The following is a 26,909-nucleotide window of genomic DNA, read 5'->3' on the forward strand; positions in this document are numbered from 1 at the left end:
AGCCTATTTCCATGATTTATTAGACCTATGTTAGATTTAACCGACTTCACGTTTGAGGCATGGCGTGTGTGTGTTTTAATTGTCGTTGTGTGTTTTATTATATACATACGTACCTTTTGGCAGAACTATGAGCCTAAGCCAAGGTGGATGAACGTTGAAATCCATCTGTATTTATTCATATCAAATATATAGCCTACCAAAACATTTCTAGTCATAACTTATATGATAGGCCAACGTTTTTAGATATCAAGGCAGAATTAAATGTTTCAAATTGAACTCTCACCACTCCAAAGCGTTGGATAAATATCTAGGCGTGTTTTAAAGGTTAAGTTGGTTAATGTTCCTTGCTCTGGCGGTGACATTCTTTATGAACTTTTTTAGGTTCGACAAATTAAATCCACGATACTAAACAAATAGTGAGGGGGTTTGAGGGAGTGTTTGACAGACATGTTAAAAAGTATTCAAACACGGTGTTTCTAATATAATTATACGAACCTTAATTAGATTTTATCAGGCATATTTATCACCGGTTAGTTATACCTTGACTCTCCTTTGTCTCAACAGAACACGTTTTGTTGTTTTATGATGAAATATACCAAATTATAATTTTGGTTTGTAATTACATTCTGGCATTATATATATATGAAATGATGTCACCGTGCCATTCTGCTGTACAGTTTGGCTAAACATGAGGTTGTCATTAATGATCAATGTCATGAATTAAACAATTAATAAATTGGAAAGTGAGCTGTTAACTCGAGCAATGATTGCAGGACCAAATCCGTTTGTCCATTTCTTCTTCCGGGAGAAAACGCCACTTACCAGACCTTGAATAACCCCAAAACAACAACTAATCAGATATTAGATTGCCTATAAAATATAGCCTTGATAAAATAATATAGAGGACTAAAAGTATATATCTACAGCCAAAATCTTATGCTCATATCAAAAGTTTACTTTGTGTATCAAACGAGTGCACTGCTCTTTGGTTGAACTCGAGATTGAGGATGGTGATGACGAAGACGATTAGTCTACATGTATTCCATTTGCCATAAAAATCGATGTGGGCCCTGTATTTGTCATGCGTGGGATTTGAAAGATATAACGTAGTCACGTTATTAAATGAAATACCTTTATTTACACATATATAAAAGTAGACCCCCCTCTAGCGCCGACTTAAGATGTTTGAACAGTTGGACAAAAGGTTCGTTTAGCTAACACATGGGGAGAGGAACAAAAAAAGATCCAGAAATAAGTGAACCAATCCACAAATGAATATCTGCAATATACATTTTCACTAAAGAGAGTAAGTAGCCTAACAAGGTTTCCACCGGTATCGTATGACGTAAGTAAGTAATGCACAACGTCTGTTTAATACACCTAGCAAATCAACAGGCAAACGACCCAAATTGGCAACCGACTCAGTCTTCAATCATTATTTGTTTATCAAAAATGAAGGGTTTGCAAGGATACATTGCGCCTTCGTAAATTGATTTTACTCCATGTGTGACTCTGTGTTGTTGTATGTGTCGAACTGCTTTGCTTTATCTTGGCCAGGTCGCAGTTGTAAATGGGAACTTGTTCTCAATTTGCCTACCTGGTTAAATAAAGGTGAAATAAAATACATCGTTTTTTAGGCCTACCTCTTACTTTGACTCCATATTTGATATCATTCGGCCTTTAGGTAAAACTTAAAGTAAAAACCTTATGATTAGACATTTTAAAACACATGTTGTTTATCTCATGGACCTTCATTAATCCCACCCAGATTATCTCTGAAATGATAGGAAATTAGCCTTGAGCTCGAGCTAATCTATAGTTTTTGTACTGAATCTTTGTCATCTGAAGGAAAGAAAAAAATGAGTGAAAGAAAAATATCTTCAAATCAAGAGACTTAAAAAAAAATTGAATTCAAAATATTCGTTTTTACATGTCTACGTCTGCTGATTATTATGTTGATCCTTTGTAAAAAGTGAATGAAACTCAACTGGTCTTTGTAAAGAGAAAGAAATAATAATTGTTATGAAATGACTTTGGCTCTCCTCTAATTCTTCAACTCAATTTGGAATGCCATTTCAGTTTACAGACCAATAAATTGGTTTGTTATGCATGTTTTTTTCTCCATTATATCCTGACAACATAGCTTAATAATAGTAATTTTATGATTTCTTAAAAGTCTGAGTAAAAGTGCCATTGCCATTAGACTTGGTGCCAGCAATGACTATCTGTAAAACGAACGTGTCCTTTCTGATGTAGCCCACACTAAAGATTTTTATGGTAAACAAAAATATAAATATATAAGTTAAATACACAGAGAAAAATAAATAGGCCTAAGTTATAAATAAATAACTTCAGTATGGTAAAAACCTGTCTACTTTAGATAGTTGGAAATTTAGTCATGAAGTTCATTGTTTGATGCAAGCTTCTTTTGTCACCAGGTTGAATAGTTTTTTTCTCTCTCGTTTAGAGTCCCAGACTGCCAGGTATGGCATATATCCGGAGAGGCCGCCTCACCGCTGCTGTGTTGGCCGGGGAAGCACACCGGAGAGAAGGGGGAGTGGGGGTGGTTCACTACCCCCCTGCAGACCGTGGAGAAGAATCCGCGGAACGAGAGGTCGTTGCAGTGCGGGAGGAGGCGCGGAGGGTCCTCTGTATAGGTAGAGCGCCGCTCCGGGGTCCAGGTTGGACATCAGGCTTTGAGGGTAGAAATAGGGCGACGGAAACATTCTCTGAAGAGCAGAGTAATTTCCAGCCTCCGCTAACAGTTCCAGTCCAACCGCCGTCTGCCTCTTCCACTTTGTTCTGTTCAGACAAGAAACATTTGATATTAGTAAGGGAAACTCTTATCGTAAAGTTCTAAATAAGTTTGAAAAGTACAGTTGAAATCTTTTATTATAGGACTCGGATTATAAAGTTTAGAATTCAATCACATCTGCATGGGTAAGAAAAATGCAATTTGGGAAAACCCGTTGAAAATGCATGCACAAATAAGGTACCTGGTTCAATTTAAACGAAATTAGTTTTTTCTTAATGGATTTAGGCCTTCCTTGTTATTAAACACGTTAACAAAACATGTAGCATATTTTCTTAGCACAATATACATTTTCTTTTCCATTGTGGGGTTTAAATGCAAATTTAATTTCAGTCATTAAAGTTCAGTCAGTTGGAAACATCTGTATTCAATGGGTGCTTTTCGGTTTGGGATTGTATTGGTGTCATCGTGGGGTCAGAAATGTGTCTTCCACTATTTTTCAAATAAAGATTGAAAGTGTGGCTACTCTCAGTGACGCACTTCGGTTATTCTGTTAAATCACTCCCCCGTCACTCGTATTCACGCGGAAGGGTAATCTGTCAGATTGTCAATTGAAAAGCACTCCTCTATTAGGTAAATTATTTATAATTATAATAATTGAGTAAATGTAGTAGCGTGGGTGAATTATTGATATGGCATACATGCAACGATAGATTATTAATGCACCAAAGTGTTGTGTTTTTATATTTATTAATGTCGTTTTGCTGTCTGAATGTCAAAGCTTCATTAGGAAACCATTTGTTTTTTCCCCTCCAAAAATGATTAAAAACCACAAATATTTCTACCGTCTACCGTTCCGTATTTGAATCACATTGTTCAAAGTTTTAATGCAGTGCCTAATTGCCAATATTTTAAGATGGGTTTTTTTCTGTTATAATTTTCTCCTTTATCGTGAAGGAATTGATGCAGTGTGTGCAAGTTTTGAGAAATAAATTCGATCTCAGTGACCTGGCTGCATATGTGACCAATGAGTTTGTCTGACATGAGGAAATCATTCTGTCTGTAGGTGAAGAGCTGACAGGCGCACGCGCGCACACATATTCTATTTTGGCATGAGCTCACTGCATTCATCCATTAAGCCTATATCCCACTATCAAAATACTTATCGTCCTTTTAAATTGGTTATAATTCGTGTAATTAAACCAAAGGCAGCCAAGTGTGGCAGTGCTTACCTCCTGTTCTGGTACCAGGTTTTGACCTGTGTGTCTGTGAGGTTGAGGGAAGCGGCCAGCTCCATTCGGTCTTGCACGCTCAAGTACTTCTGCCGTTCGAAGCTGCGCTCGAGCTGGGCCAGCTGGTGGTCGGTGAAGGCTGTTCGCGCCTTCCTCGGTTTCTTCAGCCGAATGTGATGCGGACTGTCCCTACTACTCGAGATCTCTCGGCCTCCTTCCTCTTTCACTGCTCACAAGAATAGGACAAATATTTTATTCCACATTTATTTTAACTGGGAGTCATGCTGAGACCACAGTTTCTTTCGTCTGTAAGCTATACACAATTATAAACTGGCAGGTTCAAGCCCTGAATGCTGATTGGCCGACAGCAGTGGAATATCTGATCGTATACCACTGGTATGACAGAACATGTATTTTTACTGCTCTAATTATGTTGGTAACCACTTTATAATAGCAATAAGGCACCTCGGGCTTGTGATAAATGGCCAGTATACCACGGCTAAGGGCTGTGTCCAGGCACTCCGCATTGTGTCGTAGTTAAGAACAACCCTTAGCCATGGTATATTGGCCATATACCACACCTCCTCGGGCCTTATTTCTTAAACATGAAACACTCAACAACAAGAAAAAATATATATTTCAAATTTTCATAAAGCCGATCAAATTGATGGGTAAGATCATTAAACCAACCTTGTCTCAGCATTTTGCATTATTCTGTAAGTAAATGCAAACACTCCATTTAAGATGATTTTTTACTTTTGGTACGGTTACATAAGATAGATGGTTTTAAGGCAAAAAATTAAAGTAGGGTGGATGGGTGGGCATATAGGTTGCGAGTTCGAATCTCATCACGGACAACTAACATTTTAGCTAATAAGCAACTTTTCAACTACTTACTACTTTTTAGCTACTTTGCAACTACTTAGCATGTTAGCTAACTCTAACTCTAACCCTTCCCTTAACCTCTAGCCTACATAACTTTAGCGAGCTAGCTAGCTGACGTTAGTGAGCTAGCTAAAATTCATAACATATCCTATGTTTTGCATATTCGTAACATATTGTACGTTTTGCAAATTCTGACAGTATTGTACATTTAGCAAATTCGGAACATATAACATTAATTTGAATTCGTAACATATTATACGAAATGGGTGCTGGACATCCACAAATTAATACCAACCGTACGAAACGTAACATAGGAAACGTAACATACCATACTAAATGGAGTGTCTATGATTTAATAAGTACAGAATAATGCAAAATAGGCAGCAGGTAGCCTAGTGGTTAGAGCGTTGGACTAGTAACCCGAAACGTTGTAAGATCGAATCCCTGAGCTGACAAGGTAAAAATCTGTTGTTCTGCCCCTGAACAAGGCAGTTAACCCACTGTTCCTAGGCCGTCATTGTAAATAAGTATTTGTTCTTAACTGACTTGCCTAGTTAAATAAAGGTTTAAAAAATGCTCTGAGACCAGGTTGATTAAACAGGCACGTAGGCCTATGTTAGGCCTATAAACCCATGACAGATTGGGATTTCATCAAAATATAGGCCTAGCTACATTTACAAATGGACATATTTCAAAGTTGAACGTTTTTCAACATTCATATAGCCTAGTTTTGGTCATCCAATGTTGGAGGACTTTAGGCCACTCCATTGCGCCTAGAGATTTTATGAAGATGTAGCCTATCTAAAAAATGTATGGCCCTTATTGTTTACACATTTTAACCCATTGTTTCTGCAATGTACTGTGTGTAAGATTCACATTTGTTATATTCTTTACTTTGCTCTTGTGTTGGGTCTTGAACTGTAATAAACCATTTTCAGTTAATTGTCCCCCATCCCACGCTTCTCTCCAAAAAGAGGCTACACGACGCGAGAGCTCTTGCTAGCTGAATAGTTGAGTCGTCTCTCAAGAACCACAATAATCCGGCTAATTGAGCCACAAGGGAAGGGAGCCTTTCAACCGCGACCGGAGAAACTTCACAGGGCTGCGGTTTAGAGCGAAATAAAAAGCCGGCCGGCCTCGCGCGTTACAAATCTGATTAGCACTGGGACAAATTGCATCAAATCCCCAAAATATTAAATATTATTTCGCTGAAATCAAAGCAGCGTACTAGTCCCTACAAGGTTTATGGAGCAGAATTGACTGCGTTGATATCAATGAGAATCTGTCACACACACACACTGTATCCAAAATAGAATTATGTGTTATTCATGTTCATGTTTCTTTTTGTAAACTGGGGTGAAGTCATTGACCTGCAGGAAAGACTTTAAACTCTTGCTATAAAGGATTGATGTAATAACATTGTTCACTATAGTATAAATAACATGTGGGCCTAAATAATATGACTAATATTAATCAATAGTCTAATGAATAATAACAATAATATGAATATGAATATGAATATGAATACTAATAATATATCCTTATTATAAACGTTTTTTGTCACGGCAACCTGCCATTTTCTTAAGGGGTGGATATAGTTTGTGTTTTGGTTGTATAACTTAATCAGATAAATATTTATGCTTTGCTTTATCTTGGCCAGGTCGCAGTTGTAAATGAGAACTTGTTCTCAACTGGCCTACCTGGTTAAATAAAAGTGGCATAAAAAAAACAAATGTATTATATGTTAATATTATATTTCTAACCACATTTCTATTGACTAATTCCTGCAAGAAGGAATTGACCTCGCCTATCACCGGATGACTTAGTTGTATCCAGGCGCTGCATCATTAAACTGACAATCGAGGTGACATGTATGTTATGGCTGACATGATTGGAAACCGCCATATCTTTGATGGCATTTATCTGGAGGCGACCCTGTCATATTTTCCCCAGCTTTTCTCTTGCCTCCCTGACATCAACAGATGCTTTTAAGACGTCTGCTAATGCAAGCAAATGCGTTTGAAAGGAAAAACGGGTTGACACCAAATCATCGGAGAATATCAACAGTGTGGATGTAATACTTAAAGAAAAGGCTAGTGTATTCCTTTTCAATGAACCTATAGACACTGTAACTATAGCCGATAGAGCTCCTGTTGTCCAAGATAATATCGTTGGTAAACTTTCACCATGTGATTCATCTCTATAGGGTTTACAGTCATAATAGTGTACATATCATGTTCCATATGATTTTATAATTGATTAGATACATATTAGATGGGATTCATTTTGTGCAAGCATAGATACGATACTTTCTCCCTAGTCTTCCGAGGAAAGTCAAAATGTAAAACCTTTAACACATCTAGAGTTAAAATCAATGATATAGCAAATCAACTGCTACTGCAGGCTAGCCTAATATCTGCATGAAGCTAACACACAAATGCAGACGAGTTTAGAACAGCAGGCCTACAAAAATTCAATTTGAAATTATGTGATAAATAGGCCTAAGTGTAATTGATTTTAAAACATTATGTTTGTTTACATCAGTCTTTTACCTTTGTATTCGCTGTCTGACGACGAGTTGCTATGGATTTTGTCCATGAAGTCCTCTGCGAGCTTGGAGACAAGTCGCCCCGTTTCTTGAGTTGGCAGGCCATTACTGGAGTATGGGGCGCAGGCTGCCAGCGGTTTGCAGTCAGCTAGAATATCTCTGATCAGAAAGGAGGAGGTGACGGTCCGCGGCTGTGACCCGGCGGAGATCTGTCCTTGTTGGAGATGAAGCGGCAGCCCGATAGCGTGACCTTGCCTCTGCGATGCCTCATCCACACACTCCCTCCTCGGCGACCGGGGAGAGGAGCAGCCGCTCTCTAGGTCTGACCTCGGGCTGAACTCCAACGGTGACCGGCACTCTCCCACCAAACTGTCCCCTTTCGACATGACCGGACTTCCAGGTCTGTGGGAAAGTAAAGAGTCGATCCCAAAGCTGGACCCATTGGTGGATGCCTCCATTGTTTACCAGCGCAACTGAGTTCTTCGAGGCCTCAACTCAAACTATCATTGGTATTCGAGGCAAATTCAGGTTGAGCGGCGATTGCTGAGATGAGACTTTGCCTCAATTTATCCAGCTGGAAAATCCAAAGATGTTTCAGAAATCACAAATATTCATCCACGATGTTTCTCCTCTTCTTGATTGAATCTTTATAGCTGGCAAAATGGCAAAATCTCCAGGTTATCGATGTTACATAAACCCTGCATCCAACTATTTTGTCCTAAGTACAGCACTCTTCATAAAATCGATGCAGCTTGGTGCTATTCTCTGTTGGGAAGTTTGATTGATTTTTCTGGATCCAATTTTTTCCTTTTTTTTAGAAATGAAAACTCGTCGGTACGATTTCTCAATTATTTCTCAATTTATTTCAAATATTGACAAAAAACTGCACTGATTAGAGGCAGTGGAGCGCCAATAGTGCAAGGTAAATAGGCAGGCGATTCAGCACCACGTTTCAGCACCACGGACAGAGACAGCAGCGAGTGTTGCAGGTAGAATTCAAGACCTGGAAATGACGCAGAGCGGGGACAACAATTGCTGAAATGTTAATCACTTAAAAAGTGGTTCGCTTGTGTGACCCGTGCGGCGCTCGATGGTAGAGGAAGGTAAAGGCATCCTGAGCCAGCATAGAGATGCAACAAGAGACTCGAAACCGGTGGGCAGCTGCAGTCGAGAAGACGTGCACTGTAAAACAGAGGTAACGCGGGTTAAATAGACATAACTGTGAACGAAAGCACAGAGATGAAACTTGAGGAAAACTCAGGAGCAAGGTTTTTAAGGACGCCCCGTCCACGTGAGTCCCCAGTGACAAGACTTCATTGGTTGAGGAACCTTTTGGGGTGCTGACGGGCTTGCGGAGAGGAAAGTGGACCCCCCCCCACTCTCACTCACCCCTCCTCCTTCTCGCTCCCTTTCTTTGATTAAAAGAGACACTGAATTCTCCAGGATACTCAGATCCAACTGTTTACAGACAATTTTCACACTATTTGCTTTCAATGCATCATTGATGAGGCTTATAATGAATGGGGTTATTATGTGGAGCTGGTAGGACTTTTCTCTCGCCTCTCGTTCAGTCAAAACTTAACAGGCTTTTTAAAAAACTTTATGGGTATTTTCCACCTTTGCATTTATTGAGTCAGAATTTAGAATAATTGTTTTTCCATCTATGTTCGAGTTGTTTTATAAATATCAAAATACTTTTGAGGGTGTATTTGATAACTTTTTTTCTGATTCAAAACTAATTCCGAAAGGATTTGTATATTATTATTATTATTATTATTATTATTATTATTATTATCAGCAGCATCAGTATCAGCTTCATCATGTTGCTGTTGTTTTGTTAGTGGTATGAGAAATGCATATCATTATAATATTTATTCCGATAGCCTAGATTTAATGTAGCCTGCATTCATTTCTAATGCGTTGAGGACACAGCCAGTGCTTTTTTCTTGAATTTCGAGCGTGAGCTCATTGTTAAAAAAATTATTCTGACACAAATAATGTTTTTATTTTATCGGACAACACATGTTTTGTTGTTGCATGGGCCCATGCACCGAGAGCAAGAACTTCATACATGCATAATTAAGCCACTACACTTTTTTTCTGGGGGTGAACAAAGCTCCAGCATCGAATAGTCAACGTTTAGCTCATAATAAGTAGCCTATCTAATAGTAATACAATGCTAATGAGGAATAATAGTCCGAACAGCATGTGCTGAAAGGATGGCGTGACGCAAACTTTAATGTGCATGAAATGCCATTGTCTCCACTTTCGTTTTTTTCCTCCAAAACAGTTAGCCCCACATGACTCCCCGACAGGCCCTAATAATCGAACCCCCCATGTGACCGCCAGATTGGAGGCGCGCTTCGGTCTCGACACCGGCAGGTTAGTGAATCCGCTCCCCGCTTCCATAGTGTCCTATCGCGGCTGCAAGCTGTCACATTGAGGCGGGGACAGAGATGGAAAAGAGTAGCCTACATACCCATCCTAACGTTGCCTTTCTTTCCAATTTAGTCTACTTGTGCTCCGGAGGTGGGTTATGGAGATTTCATTTGAACAACTCCTGTTCCTTGCCATTTAAAAAGTAAATAAACTAAATAGCTTATTTTTATAGGTCTATCTATTTCACAACAACTCAAATCTGGCCTGAGTTTACAATTCTCAGATGAACAATTACATGGCTAAAATATAAGTACTTAAAATAGTAACAACAGTATGCAAAATAATTCAAGTGGAAACACATTGCTTTGGGTCTGTCTTTTGTAAAATAGTTGTCGTGATTACCTTTGTAAATGTATATTTTTGAGCTACCCTTGCAAGAGTAATCTAAAGTAATTTTCTGTACACTTTCCCACTTTATCGAACAATTCCACAAGGGAATGAGACCAGACTGTAGACTTGCTTACGGTGTGCTGATCTCTTTGTCAATCTGTTCCACTGCTACCACTTGTCTCTTGCAAGTGTATGGATGGTCAGGTGTACACTTCCTTTGTGTGTGTGTGTGTGTGTGTGTGTGTGTGTGTGTGTGTGTGTGTGTGTGTGTGTGTGTGTGTGTGTGTGTGTGTGTGTGTGTGTGTGTGTGTGTGTGTGTGTGTGTGTGTGTGTGTGTGAAGGTGAGAGATGTAATGCAGTGTAATGACTTGGCAGGTCAAAGGAAGCAGAGATTTTCAGTGTGTGTTAATGTTTGAGAGATCTAAAGCATACAATCACGTTCTATCACATCTCTGTCTTAAAGGATAATACCACTCAAAAACGATATCTTGGTATTTGTTTCATTAGTCCGCTGTTGATACAGTCCCATAATGTTTTGCATGTCAGCAATCAAGTTTTCAAGATATAGAACTTTCAACATAAAGAAACTGTCACATTATGATGCGTTTTGTAAATAGGACATAATGGATGAAACCAAATGTATTTTTATTTTATGTCTTGCACACACATTTTGGGTGTTAGTTGTTTATTGTCCAAGGTTGGTGTCACAGGTGTAAGTATTGGTCAATATAGTCTGTCAATTTTCAAAACTGATTAGGTTTATGTAACTAATAATTGTGTATCTGAATAATATGTGCATAACAAATGGTTTCCTCACACTGTAGAAAGTGCAGCTGAAATGAAGAATATTTATATCTAGACTAGCAACGTGGTCTCATGACAATTCGTATTATTCTGTACGTAAATATGTCACAGTCCATTTAATATGATATATTACGTTACATTAGGTTATATGAATGGAACAGCAGTTGTACAATATCATACAAATTATAGGATGTATAGTATCATACCTCTTACCCTGTTGTGCAATAGCATACAAATTGGATGACCTAACTTATTATACATCTTTCTCTGAGACCAGGTTGCTTGTTAAGCATAACAACAAAGGAGAATTACTGGGAGAATTTAATTCTAATAACTAATGACAAAGGTTAGGATAATCAACAAACGTAAAAGGTTAGGAAAACTAAAAGGACAAAGGTTAGGAGAATTTACGTAGCAGGTTAGGTGAATTGGGTTAAGTTTAAAATACCAATTAAGGGAAGAGTTAGCTAATATAAGACTCAAACACTCAACCTTTGGATTGCTAGACAGTCAAGGATTACACCCATCCATCCTCCCTGACCAACCTTCCTACTTTAGTTTATTTATAAAATAACTAGTAGGTATCATAGGTCTTGGAGTTTCTCAGAAATACATAAGTATGTTTCATATGGCTCTGAGGCCAGGTTGTCACTTATGTTAATATTTTCTTTCTGGACACTTACTAATTTCTGCTGCTAGAAATCCCTGTCCAGGCCTCCCGTGTGGTGCAGTGTTCTAAGGCACTGCATCGCAGTGCTAGATGTGCCACTAGAGATCCTGGTTCGAGATCCTGGTTCGGCCACGACTGGGAGACCCATGGGGCGATGCACAATTGGCCTAGCATCGTCTGGGTTAGGGGAGGGTTTGGCCGTCAGGGATGTCCTTGTCCCATCACGGTGATCACGCTCTAGCGGCTCCTGTGGCGGTCCGGGCGCATGCACGCTGACACCGTCGACAGGTGTACGGTGTTTCCTCCTACACATTGGTGTGGCTGGCTTTTGGGTTAAGCAGGCATTGTGTCAAGAACCACTGCGGCTTGGTTGGGTTGTGTTTCGAGGATGCACGGCTCTCGACCTTCGCCTCTCCCGAGTCCGTACAGGAGTTGCAGCAATGGGACAAGACTGTAACTACCAATTGGGGAGAAAAATGGTTAAAATAAACAAAAAATAAGTAAAAACAACAATAAGAAATCCCTGTCCATTGTGAGTAATAACACCTACAGGGGCTCCCATTCACTCAATGTGTGAAAAACAATATGGTGATTTTTATTTATTCATTCGATTGGATGTGTGTTAAATATATATCTAGATTTGTTTTGTAAAATATGTGTCGTCTTTGGATAAACTTTGGCATCTCTATCGTTTTGGGACATTGAGTAAAACATGGCTTTCGATAGGAGATATGTAAAAAAGATGACTTCACACAAACAAACAGCATAAAAAAAACATAAGGATTGGCACATCCAGACCAGTCAAGGATGCAAATGATGCATCTTAAAAAGCCATCAGGTATGGGACTTGACAGACAATAATGAGAATCGCTGAATCTTTTATAAGGTTAACACTCATATTTTCCAGTCAGCTGTCACACAAGAAACAATTTAGCACAAGTATGCGGGCGAAATAAACCTTCATCGTCTCATTAAAGCTGACAGGGCCCAGGACCGGCAGCTCTCAGCGCCAGGCAGCGCCACCTCATTTTGTGTTGGTAATTTGCAGCAAAGACAGACATCTCCCCACCAGAAAGAGAGAGGCAGAGAGAGGGGAGGTAGAAATTACGAGGAAAGCAATAGCGAGGGAGAGAGGGGAATGGCAGAGGCTCTTGGAGCGAGTGCAGAAGAAAGGGGAGGAAGGATGGAAGGAGGTAGGGAAGGTGGGAATATGGCTAGCTCACCAGGAGTCTGATTCTCCTTTAATTGGAAGCATTGGGCATTGTCAACTGAGGATTCTCAGCCACTCATGACAGGTAGAGCCGTCAGAATGATAACCCACTTGTCAGTGCAAAAGACCAATAAAAACAAACCACTTTTGATTTAATTGGAGAGGCCTAGTCTGTGTGTATGTGTCAGAGAGAGTGAGTGAGTGAGTGGATCGCTGGAGGGCAGGGGTAAGGGGTGCATGTGTGTGTGTGTGCGTGTGTGTGTACAGTTTGGTGTCTGTAAAATAAATCATCACTCTAGCCTTCAGTAGCACTTCCTTCATCACCTCACTGCCCCTCTCTCATCCTTGGCCAGGCAGGAGCCAGGGAAGAGCGAGGGGAGAGCCAGGGGAGAGCCAGGGGAGAGCCAGGGGAGTGCCAGGACCAGTAGCGGTGCGTGGGTGAGGATGAAGTTTTGAGGTTTTGATGTTGGTGTGCTGTGCCTTTTTTTCTCCACACATAGTGTTGTGTGTTCCTTCCAAACAACTCAACTGTAGTTTCATCTGTCCACAGAATATTTTGCCAGTAGCGCTGTGGAACATCCAGGTGCACTTTTGCAAACTTCAGACGTGCAGCAATGTTTTTTTTTGGACAGCAGTGGCTTCTTCCATGGTGTCCTCCCATGAACACCATTCTTGTTTAATGTTTAAGTATCGTAGACTCGTCAACAGTGATGTTAGAATGTTCCAGAGATTTCTGTAGGTCTTTAGCTGACACTCTATGTCAGAAGGTGGGTGTAACTGGTGCATGAAGTCAGGCGCAGGATAGCAGAATGAGTGAGCAACGTACTTTACTAAAAATAAAGGCACAAGGTAACAATACACTTGACCAACAATAAACGGTAATCAATTACGCACGGGTGAAAACAGCACCCATCGAAAACCAGCCATAACGTACTGAATGAACATAGAAACAATCACGCACAAAAACATGGGGGAAACAGAGGGTTAAAAACATGGACATGTAATTGGGGAATGAAACCAGGTGTGTAGAAAACAAAGACAAAAGAAATGGAAAATGAAAGGTGGATCGGCGATGGCTAGAAGACCGATGACATCGACCGCCGAACGCCGACCGAACAAGGAGAGGGACCGACTTCGGCGGAAGTCGTGACAGTAACCACCTCCTTGACACGCGGCTCCAGGAGCGCACCTACACCGGCCTCGGGGACGACCCGGAGGGCGAGGCGCAGGGCGATCCGGATGGAGGCGGTGGAACTCCCGCAGCATCGACGGGTCTAACACGTCCTCCACCGGCACCCAGCATCTCTCCTCCGGACCGTACCCCTCCCACTCCACGAGGTACTGAAGGCCCCTCGAATCCAGTATGGATCGAACAGCATACGCCGGGGCCCCCTCGATGTCCAGAGGGGGCGGAGGAACCTCCCGCACCTCAGACTCCTGGAGTGGACCAGCCACCACTGGCCTGAGGAGAGACATGGAACGAGGGGTTAATACGGTAATCGGGGAGAAGCTGTAACCTGTAACAAACCTTGTTCAGTCTCCTCAGGACTTTGAATGGCCCCACAAACCGCGGGCCCAGCTTCCGCCAGGGCAGGCGGAGGGGCAGGTTTTGGGTCGAGAGCCAGACCCGTGCGAACACCGGAGCCTCACTGTGGTGGCGATCTGCGCTGGTTTTCTGGCGCCTCACGGCTCGCTGAAGGTGCACATGAGCGGCGTCCCAAGTCACCTCAGCACACCTAAACCAGTCGTCCACCGCAGGAGCCTTGATCTGGCTCTGATGCCAAGGCGCCAGAACCGGCTGGTACCCCAGTACGCACTGAAAGGGGGAGAGGTTAGTGGGCCATCTCTGGGCCATCTCTGCCCAGGGCACGAACGCCGCCCACTCCCCCGGCCGGTCCTGGCAATAAGACCGCAGAAACCTACCCACATCCTGGTTCACTCTCTCCACCTGCCCGTTACTCTTGGGGTGAAAACCCGAGGTAAGGCTGACCGAGACCCCCAGATGTTCCATGAACGCCCTCCAGACCCTTGACGTGAACTGGGGACCTCGATCAGATACTATGTCCTCAGGCACACCGTAGTGCCGGAAGACGTGTGTAAACAGGCCCTGCGCAGTCTGTAGGGCCGTAGGGAGACCGGGCAAAGGGAGGAGATGCCAGGACTTAGAAAACCGATCCACAACAACCAGGATAGTGGTGTTATCCTGTGAGGGAGGAAGATCCGTCAGGAAATCCATCGACAGGTGCGACCACGGCCGTTGTGGAACGGGTAAGGGTTGTAACTTCCCTCTGGGCAGGTGCCTGGGGGCCTTGCACTGGGCGCACACCGAGCAGGAGGAAACATAAACCCTCACGTCCTTAGCCAAAGTGGACCACCAGTACTTCCCACTAAGACAGCGCACTGTCCGACCGTTGCCCGGATGACCAGAGGAGGGTGACGTGTGGGCCCAATAGATCAAATGGTCGCAGACAGCAGACAGAACGTACAGACATCCAGCTGGACATTGGAGGGGAGTGGGCTCTGTACGTAACGCCCGTCATACAGTACAGGCTTTAAGTTTTTGTTGTCCTAGGCTACCTGGCTAAAATGTTTGCTTGCTAGCCTAACTTTCTTTCATGGGCAACGATGCCCCAGGCCAGCTAGTTATCATTAGCCTAATACATCTAGCTACATGATTGGATCAGAATCGCCATTATAATCATTTGCCAGTACCACAAGTACAAATCCATATCTCCATCCTTGGCTAATTGAGTAAAGGGCCGATTTCAGCTAGCTAGCCACCTGAGGACAACAAGATACAACAATTCAATGACGTTTGGCTTCTTATGTGATTGGTGTGAAGCCAAAGCCAAACCGGCTTCCCTTGACACTTTTTTGGTGCACCAGGAGCTCGCTCAGTTTAGCTCAACGCTGATTGGCTATTATTTTATATATTTTTTTATCAAGGGAGGCCAAATTCCTGCTGGCTTCCCTTGGATTCAATGCTACGGGTAGCAACAATATCATATTATTTTTGGCCAGACAGCATCAGATAGATGGGCTACACATTCTGAGACACAGGGGCGCTGTTTTGCTCGCTCAGATGCTTTCTCCGGTGAGAAACATTCAGCCTCTTGCAAATTGAAGGACATTTATGAAACACAGATACGAAAGATACATAATAATGTATGTTTTTTTCTTGGTACATTTGTTTGGGGGAGCCTGGTTTCCCTCGGCATCCATGATTGCACACCAGCCAGGGGAGAGCCAGGGGAGAGCCCTGGGAGAACGAGATGGTCAGTAGCCACTGGCTTCACAGGGCGTCAGAGTTAAAGGAGGAGAGACAGGGTTTGATTCAGTCCCAGGGGACTCCTGGCCCGGGGTTGTGCCATCAGAGCAGAACTCCATGAGTGGTTCCTTTCTACCATAGTTCCATATCAACACTCCTATCTCATGAGACCACAGAAAGGCTGATGACAAAATAGGAAACCATGTGTACAGTATATCTATAGTGTAGTATAGTCTATGTGAGGTCACTTGATAGAGTGAGTGAGATGAATAATTGTAAATGTGCAGTATGTGCCTGTGGATTGCCTTCTGATATGGACTTTTATCTGTGATTCTGAGTACATTCTTATTTTATTTTTTTTACCCCTTTTTTCTCCCAAATTTCGCAGTATCCAATTGGTAGTAGTTAGTCTTGTCTCATCGCTGCAACTTCCGTACGGACTCGGGAGAGGTGAAGGTCGAGAGCCATGCGTCCTCTGAAACACAACCCAACCTAGCCACACAACGCACATCCAACCCGGAAGCCAGCCGCACCAATGTGTCGGAGGAAACACCGACTTGGTCAGCGTGCACTGCGCCCGGCCTGCCACAGGAGTCACTAGTGCGCGATTAGACAAGGACATCCCTGCCAGCCAAACCCCCCCTAACCCGGACGACGCTGGGCCAATTGTGCATCGCCCAATGGACCTCCCGGTCGCGGCCGGCTGTGACAGAGCCTGGGCTCGAACCCAGAATCTCTGGTGGCACAGCTAACACTGCGATGCAGTGCCTTAGACCACTGCACCACTCGGGAGGCCTGAGTACATTCTTATTAGTTGTGTTTGTGGGAATCTGTGTATATGTTCATTTAACATAAATTGAATTCAGTGGAGTAATCTTGGCATACTGTCTTAATCAAATAGTCGATGTACTGTATGTCTCATGACTGTGGGCCCATTCTTGTTCCAGAACACAGACCCTCCTGCTCTGTATGCACAGTGTGCCTCTACAAGCCAGTGGTTTATTATTCTTGACAGAGTTCAATGAACACATCTGGTCCGAGGCAGCGAGGAGATGGAGAGAAGTTGCCAACAGGGAAGAGAGGAGCGAGAGAATGGAGGCCAATGGATGAGTGTCTGGAGAGGATGAGGTGCTCCAACCATCCATCATATCCAGCCCCTGGTAAAAGAAAGCCAACTCCCCTAAACCAACCCTGACCCTCTTCTCCATGACCCCCGATCCACAGTCATGAGGCCAAGGTCTGAGCCAGGCACCATCACAGAGCCCTTTATCACACTTGGTGCTGGAACTGGGGAACTCCGGCTTTTACTTTGAGGAGAAGTCACCAGTTGGCTGGCTTTTGTGTGTTTTTGTTCTTTTCTTTAAGTGGACTGCAGCAGTTTTGATTATATTTCAGTCAAAATAAAATACATTGTTGAGATAGTGAACAACACTATCTTGACGACAAGAGTCTTCAGCCTCAAAGAATGGTGTTGGAATATGGGGAATGGTTGTAATAGGGGACATTATTGCATACAATATTTACAATGAATCTAACACCAATGAGTACCACTCCTGTAATTAGTTATCCCACAGTACAGTGGAAATGAAAGCTGAGGGGATGTGGGGTTAAAGACTGAGAGAAAGTATATTTTTCTTCTGTAAGGTGCCATAGTTCAATGTTAGTGTGTTGTCCTGAGTGATGGTGGGTCGGTGCGGTGGGCTCAGGTTGGGCCGAGGGTCCCTTCCAGCTGCCAAAGGGAGACACACACAAGCTGCTGGACAGTCCCCAGGACTCCAGGGGGTAGAGAACCAGGGTTGCCCCCTAGCCTCTAACACACCATGGGAGACAGAGCCAGGGCTGCCCCCTTACCCCTTTCCCTCCATGTGTGGGGTTAGGGTTAGGAAAACTACTATGATGTCAATGAATCACTGCATTCGTGTCAGTAGACAGGACATATTCTACTCACAAGACTAATTACTTCTGTGTCCACTGTCCAGCTAGTTGGGTGAATGGATATCTTGGAAGTCTGTACAGTATGTTGAATGTAATGCCCTTGTTAGATGGATAACATTGGCTTAATGTCAACACAGTACTGTAGTCTTCATTCTCAAGTTCACCATCTTACTTTTAGATTTTTTTAGTCTTGATGGAATGGTTGATCCCAATCTTATTGTATGCCACGGTCTTGCTCTTTGACACACACACACACACACACACACACACACACACACACACACACACACACACACACACACACACACACACACACACACACACACACACACACACACACACACACACACACACACACACACACACACACACACACACACACACACACACACACACAGGCAGGGAGTCCCAGCATCCATCTCCCAGCCTTTCTCTCTGGCTCATAATGTGGCCAATATGCAGGTAATATGTAATATGTGGGGTCACAACATCTCAATTATCACACCTCCTATCTGTTGTTTGACTGGGCTCCCAATCCTCCAGTCAGAACCAACCCCCCCTCACACCCCACCCTCGCCCCACCCGCCGCAACTTTTATTGCTTCATTAGTAGGCTCCACATGCTCCAGTGCACACCCACGCTCCACAAGCCCACAAACCCTAACAAGTCTGGGCAGACGTGGGGATGATAAGCAGACCCTGGGCCACTGCTCCACACCGTGCCATCCAGGCCCACATCGGCTTCCTGCTCCTGGGATTAGAGACGATGGAAGTAGTGGGGTGCATGGGGCTCAATGACCGAGCTGTAGAAAAATCTATATAAGTCAGTACATATTATCCCCTGTACTGTAAGTCATTTATAAACAGTACTCAGGCTACACTTTACACATGAGTAGAGATCGATGGATTACCTTTCAATACATTCATGTTTTCCGTTGCTACATACATTGCATTGTAGGAGCTGTTTTGGCCTGTGTTTGTGTCATTTTGTGTGTTGTGTATACACTGAGTATACAAAACATTAAGAACACCTTCATAATATTGAGTTGCAGCACCCCCCTTTGCCCTCAGAACAGCCTCAATTCATCACAAATGGAAATACTGGGACCTGAAACTGGTGCTGGTTTGAGAAGACAATTGGTACTGCTGCTGCTTCATGTTTCTCCTCCTCCTTCATAGACAGCTCCACATGAAGGATTCACATCTTCATATCATGCTCTTCTTTTAAATACATTAGTAGTGCTTATCAAAATGTAGGCCCCACTCTGTTGTGTTGCACAAAAAACTAACATTTCAAAGTGACTCTGATTTGTAAAAGTGGGCCAACAATAAATACAGTATCTTGCCTGAAGTTGTTGTAGCGTCCTTTTGTTTACTTTTTCATTTGAGTTGAATTCATTACAAATCGTTGTCCAGGCATTCTTCTTCTTGTGTTCTGTTGATGAATCACGCTGTTTGTTCTCGATAATTGGGTGGTTTGACACAATTCGCACCAAAAGGGCTAGCTTCAAGAAGTCACTGAAATTCTTTGAACATTTTGTTTTTACCTCCGTCCATTGTTTGGTTTAGGTGACTTGCTCCAATTCCACACAATGCTGATGTATTAGTGTCCCATCTCTGGTTTTGAATGCATCCTCAGGCCAGCACATCGTTAATCTAATCAGGCTTCACACTCCCTAGTCTAGAACCGTGTTTCCCAACTCCGGTCCTCCAGTACCCCCAACAGTACACATTTTCATTGTAGCCCTGATCAAACACACATCATTCAGCTCACTGAGGGCTTGATGATTAGTTGAAAAGTTGAATCAGGTGTGCTTGTCCGGGGTGACAATAAAAATGTGTAATATTGTGGGTACTGGAGGCCCAGGGTTGGGAAACACTGGTCTAGAACGAATTCATCTGAGACTAAGCAACGTCTCAGAAAGCCAAATCTGGATAAATTTAAGTGGAATGAGCCTAGTCCTGATTTAAATAAAACTCTATCTGTGAAACCGCCCTCAGTGTAAGTTGTACGTCAAGGATTATTTCAACTTTTTTGTACACTAGAGGGCACTATATGTTGGGGTCATGGGTCACTGGTCACATGTGTATATTGGTAGTATAGGTGACCACGAAGGGTTACCACAGGTGAGAGGAAAGGGCATGCAGTTCTTACCGTATCACAGAACACACTCATAGATTTGACCTCTACACCTTTTATATGCTAATATTTGTATTGGAACTAAACTAGTTATCTTTTGTATGTGCAATATATTCGAACTTCCCCCGAAAATAGTTACATCTGGAAAGCAATTTCTGTGGATGCGTTATGGATGTCTCTCTCCTGTGCCAGTGGCTTTTCGCCACTACAGCTACATACATTCACTGAGCAGGTACATGTATGCCATGCGTGTTCGTATGTGTGCACACATGTACCTATGTGCTTGTGTTGGGGGGGTAATAAGACCCAGAAAATGCCCATTAGGATTGACCTTGGCACTTCTGGTCGGTGTTTGATGGATGGGGTACAGGGCCAAACAAGCCCCTGGGGAGACATGATCTTATCTTTTATTGTACACACACCTCCCTCCTTCTGACCCCATCCCCCTGTCCCCACTCACTCACACTGCTCTGCTCTACACGCATCACAGGCAGAATAAATCTGTGTCTGACACGCCGAGCAGAGAGAGCGAGAGAGAGAAAGGCGGAAAGGAGGGAGGCCGGAGGGAATACGGTGAGATTGGAGGGAGAGGTCTTGGAGAGAGATGGAGGATGGGAGGGAGGGAGAGAGAGAGAGAGCGAGACAGAGAGAGAGAGAGAGAGAGAGGAAGAGGGAGGGAGAGAGAGAGAGAGAGGAAGATGGAGGGAGGGAGAGAGAGAGAGAGAGAGAGAGAGAGAGAGAGAGAGGAAGAGGGAGGGAGAGAGAGAGAGGAAGAGGGAGGGAGAGAGAGAGAGAGAGAGGAAGAGGGAGGGAGAGAGAGAGGAAGAGGGGTGAGAGAGAGAGAAAGGAAGAGGGAGGGAGGGAGGGAGGGAGGGAGGGAGGGAGGGAGGGAGGGAGGGAGGGAGGGAGGGAGGGAGGGAGGGAGGGAGGGAGGGAGAGAGAGGAAGGCAGAAAGGAGGGAGGCCGGAGGGAATACGGTGAGATTGGAGGGAGAGGTCTTGGAGAGAGATGGAGGATGGGAGGGAGGGAGAGAGAGAGAGAGAGCGAGACAGAGAGAGAGAGAGAGAGAGAGGAAGAGGGAGGGAGAGAGAGGAAGAGGGAGGGAGGGAGAGAGAGAGAGAGAGAGAGAGAGAGAGAGAGAGAGGAAGAGGGAGGGAGAGAGAGAGGAAGAGGGAGAGAGAGAGAGAGAGAGAGGAAGAGGGAGGGAGAGAGAGAGGAAGAGGGGTGAGAGAGAGAGAAAGGAAGAGGGAGGGAGGGAGGGAGGGAGGGAGGGAGGGAGGGAGGGAGGGAGGGAGGCAGGGAGGGAGGGAGGGAGGGAGGGAGGGAGGGGAAGGCAGAAAGGAGGGAGGCCGGAGGGAATACGGTGAGATTGGAGGGAGGGGTCTTGGAGAGAGATGGAGGATGGGAGGGAGGGAGAGAGAGAGAGAGAGAGACAGAGAGAGAGAGAGAGAGAGAGAGAGAGAGAGAGAGAGAGAGAAGAGGGAGGGAGAGAGAGAGAGAGAGGAAGATGGAGGGAGGGAGGGAGGGAGGGAGGGAAAGAGGGAAAGAGGGAGAGAGGAAGAGGGAGGGAGGGAGAGAGAGAGCAAGAGGGAGGGAGAGAGTGAGAGAGAGGAAGAGGGAGGGAGGGAGGGAGGGAGGGAGGGAGGGAGGGAGGGAGGGGAAGAGCAAGGGAGGGAGGTGAGAGAAGACAGAAGGCGAAAAAACACACATAGGGCTGTGAAAACCCAATATCTCACTGAGGTGTCATTAGCTACATAAGTCAGCTGTGGTTTTCCAGTGTAAATGTCTGCAAGGCACAATGAACGTAAACGGGAAACGGAGGAAATTGGCTGGGTGGGGAGGGAGGGATGGAGAAGAAGAAGGGAGAGGGGGATCTGTGCTGGAGCAGCTATGATGATGAGCCTGAGATGAAAGAAATTCGCTCTTAGTGGTGTGTATGGGTTTGTTCTCTCACCTACCTGTCCCCCTCACCACACACACGCACACGCACACACACACACACACACACCCACACACACACACACACACACACACACACACACACACACACACACACACACACACACACACACACACACACACACACACACACACACACACACACACACACACACACACACACACACAGAGCTATGTCTTACTATACTTGTGACTTTTCGGGGACCAGCAATGGGCTCCTGAGTGGTGCAGCGGTCTAAGACACTGCATCTCAGTGCTAGAGGCGTCACTACAGTCCCTGTATGACATCCAGCAGTGATTGGAAGTCCCATAGGGCGGTGCACAATTGGCCCAGCATCGTCCGGGTTTGGCCGGTGTAGGCTGTCATTGGAAATAAACATTTGTTCTTAACTGACTTGCCTAGTAAATAAAAATAAATAAAATAAATTCCCATTCAAAATCCTGTTTTGCGATACAGATATCGATACGGATATCGGATATCCCTTATTTTTTATACACTGCTCAAAAAAAATAAAGGGAACACAAACAACACAATGTAACTCCAAGTCAATCACACTTCTGTGAAATCAAACTGTCCACTTAGGAAGCAACACTGATTGACAATAAATTTCACATGCTGTTGTGCAAATGGAATAGACAACAGGTAGAAATTATAGGCAATTACCAAGACACCCCCAATAAAGGAGTGGTTCTGCAGGTGGGGACCACAGACCACTTCTCAGTTCCTATGCTTCCTGGCTAATGTTTTGGTCACTTTTGAATGCTGGCGGTGCTTTCACTCTAGTGGTAGCATGAGACGGAGTCTACAACCCACACAAGTGGCTCAGGTAGTGCAGCTCATCCAGGATGGCCCATCAATGCGAGCTGTGGCAAGAAGGTTTGCTGTGTCTGTCAGCGTAGTGTCCAGAGCATGGAGGCGCTACCAGGAGACAGGCCAGTACATCAGGAGACGTGGAGGAGGCCGTAGGAGGGCAACAACCCAGCAGCAGGACCGCTACCTCCGCCTTTGTGCAAGGAGGAGCAGGAGAAGCACTGCCAGAGCCCTGCAAAATGACCTCCAGCAGGCCACAAATGTGCATGTGTCTGCTCAAACGGTCAGAAACAGACTCCATGAGGGTGGTATGAGGGCCCGACGTCCACAGGTTGTGCTTACAGCCCAACACCGTGCAGGACGTTTGGCATTTGCCAGAGAACACCAAGATTGGCAAATTCGCCACTGGCGCCCTGTGCTCTTCACAGATGAAAGCAGGTTCACACTGAGCACGTGACAGACGTGACAGAGTCTGGAGACGCCGTGGAGAACGTTCTGCTGCCTGCAACATCCTCCAGCATGACCGGTTTGGCGGTGGGTCAGTCATGGTGTGGGGTGGCATTTCTTTGGGGGGGCCGCACAGCCCTCCATGTGCTCGCCAGAGGTAGCCTGACTGCCATCAGGTACCGAGATGAGATCCTCAGACCCCTTGTGAGACCATATGCTGGTGCAGTTGGCCCTGGGTTCCTCCTAATGCAAGACAATGCTAGACCTCATGTGGCTGGCGTGTGTCAGCAGTTCCTGCAAGAGGAAGGCATTGATGCTATGGACTGGCCCGCCTGTTCCCCAGACCTGAATCCAATTGAGCACATCTGGGACATCATGTCTCGCTCCATCCACCAACGCCACGTTGCACCACAGACTGTCCAGGAGTTGGCGGATGCTTTAGTCCAGGTCTGGGAGGAGATCCCTCAGGAGACCATCCGCCACCTCATCAGGAGCATGCCCAGGTGTTGTAGGGAGGTCATACAGGCACGTGGAGGCCACACACACTACTGAGCCTCATTTTGACTTGTTTTAAGGACATTACATCAAAGTTGGATCAGCCTGTAGTGTGGTTTTCCACTTTCATTTTGAGTGTGACTCCAAATCCAGACCTCCATGGGTTGATAAATTGGATTTCCATTGATTATTTTTGTGTGATTTTGTTGTCAGCACATTCAACTATGTAAAGAAAAAAGTATTTAATAAGATTATTTCTTTCATTCAGATCTAGGATGTGTTGTTTAAGTGTTCCCTTTATTTTTTTGAGCAGTATATATACATACCGTATTGATGTAAATCACACTACTGCTCTCTCATTTAGCTATTTGCTGATAAAAAAAAAAAAATCCATAGGCCTAATGCCTGCTCAAACTCACACACTTTTGATAGACTTAAAGGGGCAATCTGTAGTTACTACATCCATTTTTGGACTTATAAATGATATGCTGTATATATATATATCCATTGATTCTTGAAGAATATAACTTAATGCCTCATGAGTTTAGTTCAACTGTCACATTCCATCAGAACCCAAAATATGAGCTTGTTTTCTCCAATGTTTGTAAACATTGTAAATGTAAACAAACACGGTAGTGCTCAAAGCATGCCATTCCATGAGCGCAGCATTTATTTTTCAACTTGAATCCAATGAGCCCAATCAGTCCTCCATGACAACAAAATCATAAACAAGAGAGCAGGGCTGGCTAATAAGTCCTTAGTTTTGGGGTCATGCTCAGGTAAAACAATTTGGCTAATCTATACTTCCATATTTCCAAGTCCTATTCTTGAAGATAAAGGGATATAATATTTATTGGAGTGACTGGAATTCTGATAGACTTGGGTTTTTAATGGTAAGATATCATTTAATGGTATTATTATACGTAGTAGAAAGCGGTGGGTTAGAAGAAGCCTTCATAACCAACCCATAAAGTACAATGTAACATCCTTATATGGCTGGTTATGTAAACTTTAGCATTCATTTATCCTGCAATAGAGGTCGTTCAATTGGTAACATACTTTTAAAGTCTCCTTCTAATGCCTCTTAAGGGGAAAGTAAAAGTTTGGGTAATTCAAAAGTTACATTACTGATTACTATTTTGGACAGGTAACTAGTAACTTTTTCTAGTTACATTTAGAAAGTAACTTACCCAACCCTGCTCATAAGTATAGTAAAATGTGTCCAGACACACACACACACACACACACACACACACACACACACACACACACACACACACACACACACACACACACACACCGTCTTGTAATCCACTGGTCCCAGCTGGGGGACCCACCAAACACCGACACGTGAGGCAACCTCTATCCACAGGGGGGACTTCACACACTTCTGACTCTTTGAGTTGCACTCTCAATTTTAGAATACATTAGCTGTACAGGGTCATAGGTCTATAGTAAGTGTTCTACTTGAGGTATTGATAGCTTCAAACAATCACTGTTGACTTTTCAGCTAAACAATTGAATATCAATGAATATACAAACATATCATTCTTAATGTAAGTCAACAACCTGAAACCAAACCTCTGGATGGAAATACAACTGTTCACTCTGAAACCAAACCTCTGGATGGAAATACAACTGTTCACTCTGAAACCAAACCTCTGGATGGAAATACAACTGTTCACTCTGAAACTAAACCTCTGGATGGAAATACAACTGTTCACTCTGAAACTAAACCTCTAGATGGAAATACAACTGTTCACTCTGAAACCAAACCTCTGGATGGAAATACAACTGTTCACTCTGAAACCAAACCTCTGGATGGAAATACAACTGTTCACTCTGAAACCAAACCTCTGGATGGAAATACAACTGTTCACTCTGAAACTAAACCTCTGGATGGAAATACAACTGTTCACTCTGAAACCAAACCTCTGGATGGAAATACAACTGTTCACTCTGAAACCAAACCTCTGGATGGAAATACAACTGTTCACTCTGAAACCAAACCTCTGGATGGAAATACAACTGTTCACTCTGAAACCAAACCTCTGGATGGAAATACAACTGTTCACTCTGAAACCAAACCTCTGGATGGAAATACAACTGTTCACTCTGAAACTAAACCTCTGGATGGAAATACAACTGTTCACTCTGAAACCAAACCTCTGGATGGAAATACAACTGTTCACTCTGAAACCAAACCTCTGGATGGAAATACAACTGTTCACTCTGAAACCAAACCTCTGGATGGAAATACAACTGTTCACTCTGAAACCAAACCTCTGGATGGAAATACAACTGTTCACTCTGAAACCAAACCTCTGGATGGAAATACAACTGTTCACTCTGAAACCAAACCTCTGGATGGAAATACAACTGTTCACTCTGAAACCAAACCTCTGGATGGAAATACAACTGTTCACTCTGAAACCAAACCTCTGGATGGAAATACAACTGTTCACTCTGAAACCAAACCTCTGGATGGAAATACAACTGTTCACTCTGAAACCAAACCTCTGGATGGAAATACAACTGTTCACTCTGAAACCAAACCTCTGGATGGAAATACAACTGTTCACTCTGAAACCAAACCTCTGGATGGAAATACAACTGTTCACTCTGAAACCAAACCTCTGGATGGAAATACAACTGTTCACTCTGAAACTAAACCTCTGGATGGAAATACAACTGTTCACTCTGAAACTAAACCTCTGGATGGAAATACAACTGTTCACTCTGAAACTAAACCTCTGGATGGAAATACAACTGTTCACTCTGAAACCAAACCTCTGGATGGAAATACAACTGTTCACTCTGAAACTAAACCTCTGGATGGAAATACAACTGTTCACTCTGAAACCAAACCTCTGGATGGAAATACAACTGTTCACTCTGAAACCAAACCTCTGGATGGAAATACAACTGTTCACTCTGAAACTAAACCTCTGGATGGAAATACAACTGTTCACTCTGAAACCAAAC

At 43.7% G+C, this 26,909-nt stretch overlaps 1 protein-coding gene across 1 annotated transcript; it reads right to left on the reverse strand.

The window, feature by feature from the left end:
* Positions 1–1,115: 1,115 nt before the first annotated feature.
* LOC106563233 (barH-like 1 homeobox protein) lies at positions 1,116–8,696 on the reverse strand. The gene is made up of 3 exons (XM_014128621.2): positions 7,422–8,696; positions 3,985–4,210; positions 1,116–2,802 (listed from the first exon to the last, which is right to left on the reverse strand). The coding sequence occupies exons 1-3, from the start codon at positions 7,873–7,875 to the stop codon at positions 2,511–2,513; spliced, it is 972 nt and encodes a 323-aa protein (XP_013984096.1). The 5' UTR covers positions 7,876–8,696; the 3' UTR covers positions 1,116–2,510.
* Positions 8,697–26,909: the final 18,213 nt, after the last annotated feature.

Source organism: Salmo salar, chromosome ssa11 (genome assembly GCF_905237065.1).
Source record: "Salmo salar chromosome ssa11, Ssal_v3.1, whole genome shotgun sequence".
NCBI classification, from domain to species: domain Eukaryota; kingdom Metazoa; phylum Chordata; class Actinopteri; order Salmoniformes; family Salmonidae; genus Salmo; species Salmo salar.